Genomic DNA, 16,209 nt, shown 5'->3' with positions numbered 1-16,209 from the left:
TGACTTCCAATGAGATTCAGGTCAAGTCCTGTTGCCAAACTAAACTTAATGCTGGCTTCACAATTGCGAGTGATTCAGCAAGTCTCGAATCGCATCACCCGGCATGGCCACACACTCTCCTGACTGGAGCAGGTCAGCTGCATGTATTTCTATGCAGCTGAGACGCTTCTGTCCAGAGAGTGTGAGACCATGCTGAATGATGACGATGCGAGACTCACCATGTCACTCGCAAGTATAACACCGGCCTTATCTAAAATCCGGCTGAACCCGCCGAACCCAAACTTTGATGGATCCAATCATCTCTACTTACAACTCTTTTTATTTTTCTTCTACTTTCGATACAGTGATGCCGCCTACTAAAGAAGTGAGGGCTAAAAAGTATAAAAATACCAAGGAAGTCAAATTAATACCAAAATGGTGACAAATTATAGTATATAAGGGAACGACATCTTTATGCTTCCCATTTAACATCAACTTGTTTTGCCTAGTTAATGTCAGACAAGCACATTTTACACTCTGGCAGCCACATGTTATTCTTCTGCCAAGACGGGGAAACAGCTCAAGCAAGAAGAGTTTCATAGATTGTGTTCATTATCCTGTACATGTTACACAAGTTATTAAATAGCTTCTTGGAAACAATGAAAATGCCGAGGATTTTATTGCTATATTTGGCTCACTAATTATACAGAAATAGACAAACAGGTTGCACCATAATATTACCCATGTGTGAAATTTGGCAATTTGACTGTTGGAAATATGCGGTAATTTTCAGTCATTTTAATTGCAATAAATTGACTTAATTTTCTTCCACATAAGAGATATAATCATCTAATACCCAAATGTAAAAGCCTATTAATTGTAATAAATGAAAAAGTGATGAAGGAAATTTTTTTTTATTTTCTAGGTCAAAAAAAGCATTTGGACGATCCTGCAGATTTGGCTCCAGAAGAATGTAAGTCCGAGACGGCTGACAATTCCATTGAAGAGCATGTTGAAGGAGCCCATGACGCAGATGGTGAAGAGATGACAGATGGGATCGAAGAAGATTTTGATGAAGATGGAAGCAATGACTTGGTACAATCTATTTTCTTTCTGAAATATTTCTCTGTTTTACTAAAGTAAAAGAAAGAAAAAAAAATCCCTTTAAAATGAATTTACGAAAATCTAATAATAATAGTAATAATTAATAGTAATAATTAAATAAAAAATGAAGGATTAATCCCTTTTCGACAGTGGGCAGTAATTGCAGGCGGGGATCCGCACACGTCAGCTGATTTGTACAGCTGACATGCATGCCTGGCAGGTATGAGTGGAATCACTATCCACCCATACCTGTTAACCCCTTAAATGGAGATGTCAAGATGTGAGAGTGCCATATTAATGGTGATAGCGATAGAAGTTTACTCACCGCCCGATACCAGAAGTCACATGACATGATCACGTGGATCTGGTGGTTGTCATGGTAGTACCTCGTCATGTGATGACTCCTGTAGCTCACATGACTCAAGTCCTTTAACCAGTAGCCGAGTACTGCCGGTTATAAGAGATGATCATTTCTCCCGGCTGAGCAGTGCTGTCTGATCAGGAGAAATAAATAAGTGATCAGACTGCTGATCTTTATAGCTCCCTAAGGGTACTAGTAAAATAAAAAAAATAAGTTAAAAAAAGTTTTGAAAAAGTAACATTGCACTCAAACCAATGTTATTCAGTAAATCCTGCTTTACACCTTACGATCCAGCATGCAATATCGTATGCGATCGTGACCGCCCCCATCGTATGTGCGGCACGTTCAATTTGTTGAATGTGCCACACAAACGATTAACCCCCTGTCACACGTACTTACCCGTCCATACGACCTCACTGTGGGCGGCGAACGTCCACTTCCTGGAGTGGGAGGGACGTTCGGCGTCACAGCGACGTCACGCGGCAGCCGGCCAATAGAAGCGGAGGGGCGGAGCTGAGCGGGACGTAAACATCCCGCCCACCTCCTTCCTTCCGCATTGTGGGCCGGGAGCCGCAGGACGCAGGTAAGATCTGTTCATCGTTCCCGGGGTGTCACACACTGCGATGTGTGCTACCCCGGGAACGTTGAACAATCTGACGTTCAATTCTACAGAAATGAACGATGTGCGTGCGATGAGCGTTTTAACGTTCAATCGCAATCGCACGTACCTGACACACACTGCAATGTAACTTACAATGCCGGATGTGCGTCACTTACGACGTGACCCCGCCGACACATTGTAAGATATATTGCAGTGTGTAAAGCGGGCTTTAGGCAGAGCAGTTGGTCAGACTTTTTATCATCTAGATCCTGGATTTGTTGCCGAAATCATGCGAGAGTTGCCAATACAAGTCAATGGGTCCTAGTGACGTCCGTTTTTATGAATACATTACTATGATGTTGCACAGAACACTGGAAATGATCCCGTAAATGACTGTAAATGACTAACAGCTGCTGAGAAAAAAACAAATTGCACCCAGACAACACACTGACAGCAGATGGATGACAAGTAAAAGAAAAATCACCCACTCTCATAGCACTCGCACTACACATGGACTACCACGGATACCACTCGTCTGACTCTCCTGGAAGAGAATGGGACCGTTTTTTCATACGTTCGTGTGATTCCAGCCTTAGAGGAAGGTACTTGACTCACCCATCCCAGGGCTATGGGACACCCGGGGCCGGGCCGGACTAGTCCGGTGGTAGTCAGTGGTGGCTGGGCCCGGCTCCGTGGCCCTGGTGGGTGTCAGTAAAATATGTGGCTAGATGAATAAAGTTTGTGTTCGTGACGCCACCTGTGGTATGCGGCTAATAGGCCGCCGCTGCTGTATGAGGCCTCCGGGGGATGTTATAGCAGCAATGGTGGTACTGCTCCCCACAGGTGGAGCAATGCCCGGGGCACTGTTGGTGCTTGTGAGTGTCTATGCAGATGAAATAACAGAGGCAACTTCAAGGGTGCAGTTCAAGTTCTTTACTCACAATTCTTGTCGGGGCCCAGGGCCCTTGGACTGCTGGGACCACTGTCAGGGACCTCCGCCGTTTCTGGGTGATTCTGAGAGTAAAAGCCGGTACCCTTCTCTATCTTCTGCTGTCTTCCTTAGCCTTGCCCTTAATAGGATAAACCTGGCTTGGCCTCCACAACAGCCTCCAGGCTGGGGGGTCACCTGTCGGCTGATTACCCCTTTTCTGAAAGGTCTGCTATGGGTTCTGGCCCGGGGAGTTTACAACATTCCCTGGGCCTCGGTTTTTACTGTTTGGAGATGATCTTTGCACTCCTCCAGTCTCTAGGGACCGTCCCCTGTGGCAGCTTGATCCCTCCACCGATGTTCTTGTGGAACAGGCCACCGCAGCTCTAAACTGCCCTGGACAGCACTACAGACTACAGACTACCCGTGGCCCTGCGACTCCTTCTGTTCTCTGTGTGGTGTCACCTGGACCCTCAGAGTCCCAGGATCTTCACCAGGAAGCGTCTCTTTCTGTTTCTCAGCTCCTGACTCACTTGGAGCTTTCTTTCTTTCCTTTCTCTTCTCCTCCTTGCCTGCCTCCAGCAGGCCTCCTTCTCCTTCCCCTCCCTCTCTTCGACTACTAAACTTGACCTTCCTCTCTGTGTCTGCTCTCAGATGGCTCCTCCCACCTCCCCAATTGCCCTGTTCTACCCTATAGGAGCAGGGATGGGTCTTACGACCCCTCCCAGCATGCAGCATGGGAGGGTTGTCTGCCACTTTCCCTGGTCCCAGTGTGTTCCTAGCAATGGGTGTAATGTGGATTTACCAGGGGACCGGAGTTCACTCTCTTCCTCTCCCAGAATGGGGCATCACACCGCTGGATGGGGTGCAATGACCTGTGGCGACGGAAGCCTCAGGGGCGCCACATACTAGCTGTAGAATCTGAACCCGCTCTATACTGCACAGCTTAACATATGTCACCACGCAGCAAGATATCATGATGCAGAAAAGTGTAACCCAACATGTAAGGCTTTGTGGACACAACATCTTATAAACTCAAGCAAATTTTTGCAAGCAGAAACGATTCAGGAAGATACTGGCGATATTTTACCTGAAGCATCTTTTGTTGCCTATTTTTGGTTGCATTTTTTGTACTGGCTTTTCTGCTGGTGTTTTGTTGCTTTTGTGTTTTGTTTCCTTGAATATATAAAATAGTGAACAGCCTCCAAAGAGAATGCTCAGGTCATCACCTTCTGGCTTTGAAAACCTGAAAAGTAAAAGTAGCTAAAAACCTAAACATATGAATGGCGAGTCGTTTATATACAGTGCCTTGTGAAAGTATTCGGCCCCCTTGAATTTTTCAACTTTTTCCCCCATTTCAGGCTTCAAACATAAAGATAAATAATTTAAATGTTATGGTGAAGAATCAACAACAAGTGGGACACAATTGTGAAATTGAACGAAATTTATTGCTTATTTTAAACTTTTAGAAAAAATAATAAACTGAAAATTGGGGCGTGCAATATTAATTTAAGTTAATACTTTGTAGCGCCACCTTTTGCTGTGATTACAGCTGCAAGTCGCTTGGGGTATGTGTCTATCAGTTTTGCACATCGAGAGACTGAAATTCTTGCCCATTCTTCCTTTGCAAATAGCTCGAGTTGAGTGAGGTTGGATGGAGAGCGTTTGTGAACAGCAGCTTTCAGCTCTTTCCACAGATTCTAGATTATATTCAGGTCTGGACTTTGACTTGGCCATTCTAACACCTGGATACGTTTATTTGTGAACCATTACATTGTAGATTTTGCTTTATGTTTTGGATCATTTTCTTGTTGAAAGACAAATCTCCATCCCAGTCTCAGGTCTTTTGCAGACTTCAACATGTTTTCTTCAAGAATGGTCCTGTATAGAGATGAGACACCCCCTAGTGTTCGAGTTCGGTTCGTTGAACGGCAGGTGTGTTTGTCGAATGTTCAACGAACACCTTCGAACCCCATTGAAAACAATGGCAGGCAAACACAAACATATACAAACACCTAGAAAACACCTTCTAAGGTGTCCAAAAGGTCACAAACAACTCAGAAGACACCACAAACACATGGAAAAGCGACAAGTACATATACTTATGCTGAAAGAAAAGAGTTGGACGAGTAAAAGGAGGAGAAGACACAGATATAGGCATGCCATGCCCTTCTAAAATCATGAAAAATGAGCGATCATGTAAAACACAGATAGGGGACTACAACAAGAGTTTCCATTTTTTTAAAAAAATTGGGCCACAAACACCACTTAAGTGGCCTAAATTGTCCCACAGTTGCAAACTTAACATGTTGATTTGCATGAAGCACAATCAAAAATACACAAGCCTTTACTCTCCCCATGATGACACAGGGGTAGAAAAGTCCTTGCGGATCCATGACTTGTTCATATAGATGAACATTAGTCTGTCCACATTGTCTCTGGAGAGACGCGTGCGCTTGTCTCTCAGCACACACCCAGCAGCACTGAACACACGTTCCAAGAGAACGCTGGATGTGGGACACGACAAGATCTCCAAGGCGTAAGTGGCAAACTCAGGCCATTTTTCCAGATTGGAAGCCCAAAATGAGCAAGGCTACAGTTGCACAGTCATGGCATTGATATTCACTTGGAGATACTCCTGTATCATCCTCTCCAGGCGTTGACTATGTGTCAGACCTCTTGTGTCTTGTGACACAAAGGATGGTCTAAAAAATTCATGAAACGATTCCATAAAATACCTGTTACCACCAGATACAGTGTTGCTGGTTCGGTTTGAGTGATGATGACTCGACAGTCCCATGGTTGGCAAGTTAAGAACTGTGAGATTCACTCTGTGCACCACAGGTGTTTAGTGGAAAAGCCAATCTCATATTGTGTAACAGCTTCTGCTGATACTCCTGCATACGTGCGTCCCTTTCTATGGCAGGAATTATTTCGCCAAATTTTGACTTGCACCGGGGATCTATACTGGGCTTTACACGCTGCGATCTCGCTAGCGAGATCGCAAGCGATCGTACCCGCCCCCGTTGGTTGTGCGACACGGGCAAATCCCTGCCCGTGGCGCACAACATCGCTTACCCCATCACACGCACATACCAGAAAGCCACGGACCCACTTGGGGGGAGGGGCGACATGACCAAGGGGGAGGTAGGGAGTGATGGGTTAATAGGGACAGTGGTATATGCCTAATATGGCTTTGGGGGATGGTTTTAGCCGGGGAGGAAGAGGAGGAGCAGGGAAAGGGTTAGCTGGGAGAGGAAGGAGTTACCTCCTCTTCTGTTTCCGGACGCCGAACGATCTGCACGTGCACCTCCATGGCAGATCTTCAGGAGCTCCAGCGTCTGATTCAGGCAGCGGTCGCAGCGCACGGGCCCCTGGCAGTGCAGACCCACATCAGGGCTGCCGGGGTTAACCCGTCGGCGCTTGCCCCTCGTCCCCCCAGCAGCGGCGGGCGCCAGTCGCGGCCCCCCCGCAGGTATTCCCCGGGCGCGGGGGGGGCGAGGAGGAGATGTAAGAGCCCCTCCAGGGACCCTCCGCAGAGTGCAGCGCAGCAGCAGCGTCTGGCTGCTGCAGAGGCCGGCGGGAGGAATCTTCGTTCCAGCCGCGGCGGTCGGGAGGTGGGAGTGGCCAGCACGGGGCCTGCTTCCGGTCCCGGCCTCCGGGCTGGAGTTACTGAGACGGCAGCGGCTCCAGGCCGGGAGCGCGCTCGGCGCAGGAGAGAGGCCAGCAGATCCCCCTGCAGTCGGCGGGGGGACCGCGGGGCTGCACGTGGCGGTAGGTCCGGCGCCGGGGGGGGGTCTGCGGTGCCTGACCCCGGTGCGGCTGAGAGAAGGAGTGACGGCGGGAGCCCTGCGGCAACCGCCGGGTCACTCAGTACCGCTGTGCAGCCCCCGGATGTGGCAGTCTCCCGTGGGAGCGGGAGGACTCGGCGGATGGAGGCCTGCAATAGCCCAGGAGGGCCAGAGGCGACGACGGCTGAGATCCGGAGCCGGGCGTCTGGTCGTCCGCGCCCAGAGGCCCCTTGCAGTCGGCAGGGGGGCGGGCGCAAGAGGTCGAGGCCCGGGGTGCCGGCGCGGGGGACAGGACGGTCTCCTGGGTTGTCACCCCGGGGCAAGAGATGGAGCGGGGATGACTCTGCCCACGCGGCGGCCCTGTCTGGCGGCCGTGGTGGGGGGGGTGCTGCGGCGGCGCCCCCCGGATGTCGGATGGAAGATGAGGCCAGCGGCGAGGAGGGGGAAGAGGCTTTCGGTTCGGAGGAGTCGGATGGACGACAGACGGAGGACAGCGAGGCGGCGGTCTCGGGAGACGCCGAGCGGCGGTCGGGTGAGACGGCCGCGGAGGCGGCAGGGGCTGCGCTGGCGGGGGGCTTGGGGGGGGGGGGCGGCTGCGGCTACGGCAGCGCCCGCTGGTTTCGCAGTGTGGAGTCAATTGTTGGGGCTGTTGCAGGGGCTGGCGGCGGCTTCGGGAGCGGGGGGGGAGGGGGCCCAGGCGCCGGTGGCGGCGTGGGTGGGTGCAGCCGGTTTAGGGGCCTCGGCGGCGACGGGGGGTGACGGAGCGGGTGCGAGTAGAGGGGGGGGCGAAGGGGGGAGTGAGACGGGGGGGGGAAAGGAGAAGGAAAAGGAGAAGGAAAAGGAGAAGGAAAAGGAGAAGGAGGATGAGGTGGTGCGCTTAGATGATAGGGCTAAAAGCGAAGTTTATGTTTGTTTTGAGGGCCCGCTGGGGGCCCATTTAAAGAAGGAGGTGCGGGAAAAAATTTGGAAAGGGGAATATGTGGAGATATTTTCTCTGCTTCCCCTGGAGAAATTTAATTTGGATAGGGTTAAGCCGAGTGATTCCAAAAAGGAGAAGGACGAGGAGGAAAAGCGCCGTTATAGGCTTATTCCTCGGACTTTTGCCAACTGGCTACAGGCATTTGCGATTTTGGCGAGCGTGGTCGGGGAGAAGGAGCCGGAGCATTGTTCGGCTTTGTTCGGCTACATGGATGCGATAGGGGAGGCTTATCGAGTTTATGGCGGACTGGCGTGGCTGCGCTACGACGAGCAATTTAGGCAGCGGAAGGCATTGCGGCCAGATATGCGTTGGGACCATAAGGATATTTCCTTATGGATGCGATTGATGTCGGCACCGGCTCAGCCCTTTCGGGGGGGCGCCGGGGGTTCGGGGGGGGCCGGGTCCCCGGCAAGTTTCAAGAAAGGTTTGTGTTGGCAGTACAATGAAGGGCAGTGCAGGTTTGGAGCGGCGTGCCGTTTTAAGCATGAATGCTCCGGATGTGGGGGGGGACATAGCTTGTCCAAATGTTTTAAAAAAGGAAAAGGAAAGGCTGGTGATGGGGCTGGTAAGAGGGACGACGCCGGTGAAGGTAGAAGTGATGGTTCCGTTTTTAAATAGGTATCCGGACAAGGAGGCGGCGGCGTTGTTAAGTTCTGGTTTTTCGGATGGTTTTCATATTCCGTCGGTTGTTAATGCATCGGTTCCGCCGTATCGTAATTTGCGTTCCGCTCGGGATCACCCGGAAGTGGTGGATGAGAAGCTGGAAAGGGAGGTGGCTTTGGGCAGGATGGGCGGCCCTTATGTCGCCCCGCCGTGCGGGAATTTGGTGGTGTCACCGTTGGGGGTGGTACCAAAGAAGGAGCGGAATAAATTTCGGCTGATTCATCATTTGTCTTACCCGGAAGGGTTATCGGTGAATGATGGCATTGCGCCGGAGTTGTCGGCGGTATATTATGTGTCGTTCGATAAGGCGTTGGACCTGGTTAGGGCGGCGGGGCGGGGTGCATTGATGGCAAAGGCGGATGTGGAAGCAGCGTTTCGGTTGTTACCGGTTCATCCAGATAGTCAGCATTTGTTGGGTTGCTGGTGGGATGGCAGTTATTATGTTGATCGTTGTTTGCCAATGGGCTGTTCCATTTCGTGTTCGTACTTTGAGGCATTTAGTTCGTTTGTTGAGTGGGTGGTTCGGGACGTGTCCGGGCTTACGTCCATCATTCATTACTTGGATGATTTCCTGTGTGTCGGGCCGGCGGGTTCGATGGTTTGTGCGGGTTTGCTATTTGCGTTGCAAAAAGTTGCGGCCAGTTTCGGGATTCCTTTGGCGCCGGATAAGACGGAAGGCCCGGCGCCGGTGATGTGTTTTCTGGGAATTGAAATTGACACCATTGCTATGGAATGCAGGTTGCCGGCGGAGAAGGTCCGTGATTTGAGGTCCGCAGTGTCAGGGGTAAAAGCGGCGAAGAAGGTGCGGCTTAAGGCGGTGCAGTCTTTGCTTGGAAAATTGAATTTTGCTTGCAGAATTGTGCCAATGGGGAGAGTGTTTGCGAGGCGTTTGGCGACGGCGACGGCCGGGGTACGGTTGCCGGCGCATTTTGTGCGGATCACAAAGGCGATCAGGGACGATTTGGAAGTATGGGATCAATTTTTGCAGCATTTTAACGGCCGGACGCTGGTGATGGAGAGGGTGGCGTCTAACGGGGCGTTGCAGCTGTTTACGGATGCGGCGGGGTCGGCCGGGTTTGGGGCTGTCTTCAGAGGTCATTGGTGTGTCGGGCAGTGGCCACAGGCGTGGCGGGAGAGCGGCTTGGTTAGGAATTTGGCTCTGTTAGAGCTATTCCCCATTGTAGTGGCAGTGGAGCTATGGGGGTCGCACTTTGCCGGAAGGAAAGTGTGTTTTCATTGTGATAACCAGGCGGTGGTGCACGCGATTAACAACTTGTCTGCTAAGTCGGAGCCGGTGGTGGTGTATTTGCGGCATTTAGTGTTGAGATGTCTGCAGTTGAATGTGCAGGTAGTGGCAAGGCACGTTCCGGGTGTTGACAACGAGGTGGCTGATGCTTTGTCTCGTTTTCAGTTCAGCAGGTTTCGGGCGCTGTTGCCGTGGGCGGACGAAGTTGGAGTGGAGTGCCCCGAGGATTTGTGGCATCTGGTGAGGCGGTGATCTCAGACTTGATTCGGAACTCGGTGACCGAGGTGACTTGGTGCCGGTATGCTAAGGTGTGGGCTGAATGGGAGGAGTTGTTGCGTCTGATGTTTGGTGGGGAAAGCGTGGATTACTTGGTGGCTTTGTTGTCATTGGTGAGTACGGATTTTTCAGCCGGGCGATCGGCATCGGCTGTGGCACATCGGGTGTCGGCAGTGGCATTTTGGTTAAAAATGAGAGGGGAGCGTGATGTTTCACAGGATTTTCGGGTTCGTCAGGCTTTGCGGGGCTTTCGCCGTGGCGTACGGGAGAGGGACAAGAGGCGCCCTGTATCGTTTGGTTTGTTGAGACGGATGGTGGGTGGCCTGAGCGGCATTTGTGAGTCTGTGTACGAGACGGTTCTATTTACAACGGCTTTCGGTCTCGCTTTTTATGGGGCGTTCCGGATAGGCGAGCTGGTGAGCCCGTCCAGGGTGACGGGTGGTGGTTTGATGTTTGAGGACGTGCAAGTGAGCAGTAGTCAGGTGGAGTGCCGGATTCGCCGGTCAAAAATGGATCAGCTGGGCCGTGGTAGATTGGTGGTGTTATATGCGGTTCCAGGAGAGGAATTGTGCCCTGTGCGTTTAGTCGAGAGATTTATGGCCGTGAGGGGAGGCTTACCTGGCCCGTTGTTGCGGCATTTGAATGGGTCGTTTTTGTCGAGGTTTCAGTTTGTGGCGGTGCTGCGGCTAAGTCTACGTAACGCGGGGGAGCGCCCGGAGGAATTCGGGTCGCATTCATTCCGAATTGGTGCAGCAACGGAGGCAGCCCGTTGGGGGCTTGGAGATGAGGTGGTAAAGCGTATTGGTAGATGGGAATCTTCTTGTTTTCGGCGGTATGTGAGACCGCAGTTGTTGTAACATCATGGGACTTTGGTTACGTGCGGAAGGTTTGAGGAAAGGGGTGTTTTTTGATGTGTTGGTGGTTGTGCTGTTATTGGTTTTGATATTTTCGTTTTGTTTTATTTGTTATAGGGAAGTGCCTGATCTGGATCTTGGGGCACTCCTTCGTATTTTGGGGTGCCCGTCGGGCGGAGGTCCGCCCGAATGGTCGACAGCTGGGTTTGGATCGTGCGCAGGCGACTGTTCGATGGATCGGAGTTCGGGGCATGGAGTGGGGCAGGGTGGTCCCGGAATTTCGTTTCCATTGTAAAGTTGAGCGGCCCCCGGATGTGCTGGTATTGCATGTGGGGGGTAATGATCTTGGTGCCAGGGCGTCGCGGGATTTGATCCGAGACATAAAGATTGATTTACTGCAGTTGTGGAAGCGGTATCCTGGTTTGCTGGTCGTATGGTTTGACATAGTGACCAGGTTGGCATGGAGAGGGGCTCGGTCGGTGGAGAAGGTTAATAAGGCCAGGGCCCAGGTGAATAGGGTAGTGGCTAGGTTTGTGACCAGGAATGGTGGGATTGTGGTACGGCACAGGGATTTGGAGCCGGCTGATTGGCGATTTCGGAGGGGTGATGGTGTGCACCTCAACGAGGTCGGTCTGGATTTATGGGCGTTGGGTCTGCAGGATGGTGTGGAGCGTGCTTTTGGTGTGTGGCGGGTCCAGGCCACGTAAGGTGTCACGTGGTCTGTCCTGTGGCGGTGGGGGTAGGTCTGGTCCAGAGGTTTGGAAGTGATTGGTGGCTGGACCGGGAGTCATTGTCTTGGTATGGTGGCTCTCGGTTTCCGGGATGTGGCAGGCACGGGGTTCTGCCAAAGTGTGGGGGTCAATCCGTGGGTGATTGGCACCTCGTCTCTGGGTCGGTGTGTTGCGGCCGGGGACAGGGGGAGTAGTAGTAGTGGACTGGGCCTACCCCGGGGGGTATTGTAAATGTTATTGTCTATTGTTACCGTTATGTGGTTGTTTTGGGTCGCCCGTTGGACGGCGTCCCTAAGGTACTAGTCTGTAAAACAATAGGCAATAAAAAGGCTGCTGTGGCCATTTGAACCAAGTCGCATGCAGTCCGTGTGTTTAATTTTAGAGGATAAGGGGGTTTGGTTACACAGACATCATGACCGGAGAATCCTCCCTCAGCTGGTCATGCTCTGCGACGTCGCTCTGGCCGCTCTTCCTAAGGGGGCGGGTCGTGCAGCGTCACAGCAACGTCACACAGCAGGCGGCCAATAGAAGCGGAGGGGCGGAGATGAGCAGGACGTAAACATCCCGCCCACCTCCTCCTTCCACATTGCCGATGGAGGCAGGTAAGAAGATGTTCGTCACTCCTGCGGTGTCACACATAGCGATGTGTGCTGCCGCAAGAACGACTAACAACATCGTAACATCCTGAAAATGATTTTTTGTTTCAGGACGACCTCTCCACGGCAAACGATTTTGCCCTCTTTTGCGATCATTTAAGATCGCTCTAAAGTGTTACACGCTGCGATCTCGTTAATGACGCCGGATGTGCGTCACAAACACCGTGACCTAGACGATAATTCATTAACGATATCGTAGCGTGTAAAGCCCGCTTAAGAGTGTGGCAACCCAGTAGTTAGCATTACTTCGAATTCTGACAATTCGAGGGTCATGTTGTAGGTAGTGCAGCAAGAAGGCGCTCATGTGTCTTGCGCATCCAGGAGGACCAAGTCCTTGCTGTGTTGGTGGCGGCAAGGTGAGAATCATGCTTCCTTCATCTGCCCTCTCCCCCCAACCTCGCATAACAGAAATGTGATCAAGGTCTCCCTCATCTGCTGAGTCTTCCATGCCCATCGCCAGTTCATCCTCCATTTCTTCCTGGGCTCCTGCACCTTCCTCAACAGTTTGGCTGCTACCACGCGCCCTTTTTAATCCCTCTCCCCCACCGCCCCATGCCTGCCGCCTTGGTGCTGCTGACCATCTGGACCTTGTAGATCTTGGTATCCCTTCCGCATATGAATCCTCTTGTACATCCTCCCCTTCCTCTTGTCCCACCACCTGACTCCGAATACTGTCTAGAGTGTGCTCCAGCATGTAAATGACTGGAATTGTCATGCTGATAATGGTATCGTCAGCGCTAAATATCTTCGTCGCCATGTCGAAACTGTGCAGAAGGGTGCATAGGTCCTTGATCTGAGACCACTCCAGCCGCGTGATCTTCCCCACCTCTGGATCTCGTTGGCCCAGGCTATACGTCATAATGTATTGCACCAGGGATCGGCGGTGCTGCCATAGTCGCTGCAACATGTGTAGAGTCGAATTCCAGCGTGTCAGCACATTGCATTTCAGCCGGTGAACCGGCAGACCGAAAGACTTCTGGAGCGATGCAAGTCGTTCAGCTGTGGGGTGTGAACGGCGGAAGTGAGCACATAGTGACCGTGCCCTCTGCAGAAGCCCACGTAGGCCGGGATAGTGGGTAAAAAATTTCTGGACAACAAGGTTCAACACGTGAGCCATACAAGGCACGTGTGTCACATTGCCCCGGCGAAGGGCAGCCCCCAGGTTTGCAGCATTGTCGCACACGGCCTTCCCTGGCTGCAGGTTGAGTGGAGACAACCATTTAGTAAACTCGCTCGCAAGAGCTGACTACAACTCCTCCCCTGTGTGACTCTTATTTCCAAGACATTTCAAGGTAAAGACCGCCTGATGCCATTGAGCTCTGCTACCAGCATAGTAAGGAGGTGTGCGGGATTCCTTGTGCGTAGTTACAATGCGGGTGGCCTGACCAGGCAGGCTTGGGGCGGAGGTGGAGGACCCAGAAGAGGTTGAGGAGGCAGAAGCAGTGGAGGAACTTCGCCATACAGAGGATTGATGCACAACTCGTGGGGATGGCAAGACTTGTACAGCAGACCCTTCTCCACCTCTCACCGTAGTTACCCAGTGCCCAGTCAGTGACATGTAACGCCCCTGTCCATGCTTACTGGCCCAAGTATCTGTGGTGAAATGCACCCTGTCACACACAGAGTTTCTCAAGGAAGTAGTGATGTTGTATGCGACATGCTGGTGTAGCGCAGGCACGCCTTTCTTGGAGAAGTAGTGGCAACTGGGCATCTGGTACTGGGGCACTGCGACAGATATAAGGTCTCGAAAATCCTGTGTGTCCACCAGGCAGAAAGGCAGCATTTCTGTAGCCAACAGCTTGCAGATGCTGAAAGTCAACCTCTTAGCTTTGTCATGGCTAGGAGGAAATGGTCTTTTACTTGTCCACATCTGAGGGACCGAGAGATGGCTGCTGTGCTGAGACGGCGTTGAGTAAGGTGTCCCTGGCAAACTGCTGGTCTGTGAGGAAAGTGCAGGTGGAGACATAATGTTGTCTTCATCCAAAGGTGGTGCTCTCGATGTCTAAGAGAACTCAACACCAGCAGCTGTTTCCACTTCCAAAACAACTGACGACTTGCCAATCACACTGCCTGTTGCGGGTAAAGAGGTGGAAGGTCTGCGTCCAAAAGCATGTGTGACTGCTGTCCCCACAGTCACAGAGGATGAAGAGCACACGGATGCACTTGAAGGGGCAGACGGTGGGTGGCCCGCTCCGCTAGGCTGCATTGTAGCACAGTGAGCTTCCCACTGCGACTTATGCTTCATATCCATGTGACGGTTCATGGACGAAGTACTCAAACTAGTGAGTTTTTGGCCTCTACTTAGAGATTGGCAACAAATCTTACAGATGACATGAGTTGGGAGATCCTTTGCGATGTCAAAAAAGGACCAGGCTCAATTGAGTAGAGTCATAGAACAAATTGAGGAGTTTGGGAGGTTAGCAGGGTTTAGACTTAACAAAAACAAATGTGAAATTCTTTTCTTGGACGGAAAAAGAGCGGAGGGGGAGAGGGGTGCATTATGTGACATTCCAATAGCTAGAAATACAATTAAATACTTGGGAGTACAGGTTGGGAGGGATACTAAGACCATATATTCATTAAATTATTCCCCTTTGATCGAGAAAATTGAACGTGAACTGCAAGGTTGGGCAAATTTGCCGTTGACTCTTCTGGGAAGAAATCATCTAATAAAAATGATGAGCTTTTCCAAGCTTCTCTATCCAATGCAGACAATCCCATTGCTTCTTAAACACAGATTGACAAAAGCGTTCTCACGTTTTTTTGTGGAAGGGATATAGGCCGAGGATTAGTACCAAAAAGCTAATGGTATCAACGGAAAATGGAGGGATTAGACTACCTAACATCAGGGGGTACAATTTGGCCTGTATCTTAAGACATGTAGTCGATTGGATTAGACAAACAAGTAGGTATTCTGACTGGGATATAGAGGCTGAATTTTGTAAACCTTGGGACCTGAGTTCAATCCTACATACCTCCATTCCAAATTTGCCGCCCAACATTAAACACTCACTGATTTGTAGAGACACAGTGATGACTTGGAAGGCGGTTAGGAAAAAGTTCGGGTTAGCCTGGAACATCTCCAAATTCCTTAATATATGGGCTTGTCCTGACTTTCCACAGGGAAGGGAAAATTATCTCTTTAAAGAATGGAGGGAAAAAGGGATTGGAACTAGAGTTGAGCGCGGTTCGTGGTTCGTGGTTCTCCAGTTCTAGGCTCGAGTGATTTTGGGGCATGTTCTAGATCGAACTAGAACTCGAGCTTTTTGCAAAAGCTCGATAGTTCTAGAAACGTTCGAGAACGGTTCTAGCAGCCAAAAAACAGCTAAATCATAGCTTGGTTTCTGCTGTAATAGTGTAAGTCACTCTGTGAATCAAACTATTATCACATTTCAGTGTATAGTGTGCGTGAACAGCGCCTTCAGATCACTGCTGTTTCTATAATGGCGATCGCCATTTTTTTTTTTTTTTTCTTGTCTTCCTTCCCTAAGCGCGCGCGTCTTGTGGGGCGGGCCAGCATGTCAGCCAATCACAGACACACACACAGCTAAGTGGACTTTGAGCCAGAGAAGCAACGGCATGTGTGATAGGATCTGCATGTCACATGTCCCTGCATTATAAAACCGGACATTTTCTTCACGGACGCCATTATCTGCCTTCTGCGTCTTTGGTGTCAGACATCACTGTCGCAGCTCCGTCTTGAGTCCTATCGCTGATACAGCTGTATGCGCTGCATACACAGCGTTAGACAGCATAGGGAGAGCACTTTATAGCAGTCCTTTTAAGGGCTCAAACCGGCAGGGTCAGAGTTAAGGTGACAGGTCCTGAAAACAGCGCCAGCGTCTGTGCAGCCAAGGTCAGGGATTTCCTCCCTGCATTTCACCATTAGGAGGGAATAGAAAGGCAGGCTTCCATTCCTCTACCCAGAGCACCACAATCCTGCCACTGTACCCTCTTGTCCTCTGCACACTCCAACTCATTCTAAGTAAGCCATTATACTAGCAAACACTCAGTGTACCTAGTGGCATCCTATCTGTGGC

The 16,209-nt window shown here is 51.0% G+C and overlaps 1 protein-coding gene across 6 annotated transcripts in view; it reads left to right on the top strand.

The window, feature by feature from the left end:
• The window catches only part of RALYL (RALY RNA binding protein like), a 952,779-nt gene that overhangs the window by 901,399 nt on the left and 35,171 nt on the right, over window positions 1–16,209 (top strand). For all 6 annotated transcript variants that reach the window (XM_075353135.1, XM_075353134.1, XM_075353132.1 and 3 more), the window contains one exon: window positions 905–1,074. In XM_075353135.1, the coding sequence (XP_075209250.1) occupies window positions 905–1,074 (170 nt within the window). The remainder of the gene's footprint in view (window positions 1–904; window positions 1,075–16,209) is intronic.

The sequence above is a fragment of the Anomaloglossus baeobatrachus genome, chromosome 6, assembly GCF_048569485.1.
Source record: "Anomaloglossus baeobatrachus isolate aAnoBae1 chromosome 6, aAnoBae1.hap1, whole genome shotgun sequence".
Classification (NCBI taxonomy): Eukaryota; Metazoa; Chordata; class Amphibia; order Anura; family Aromobatidae; genus Anomaloglossus; species Anomaloglossus baeobatrachus.
The sequence above is the reverse complement of the archived record's forward strand: the minus strand, read 5'-3'. Positions and strand labels throughout refer to the sequence as shown.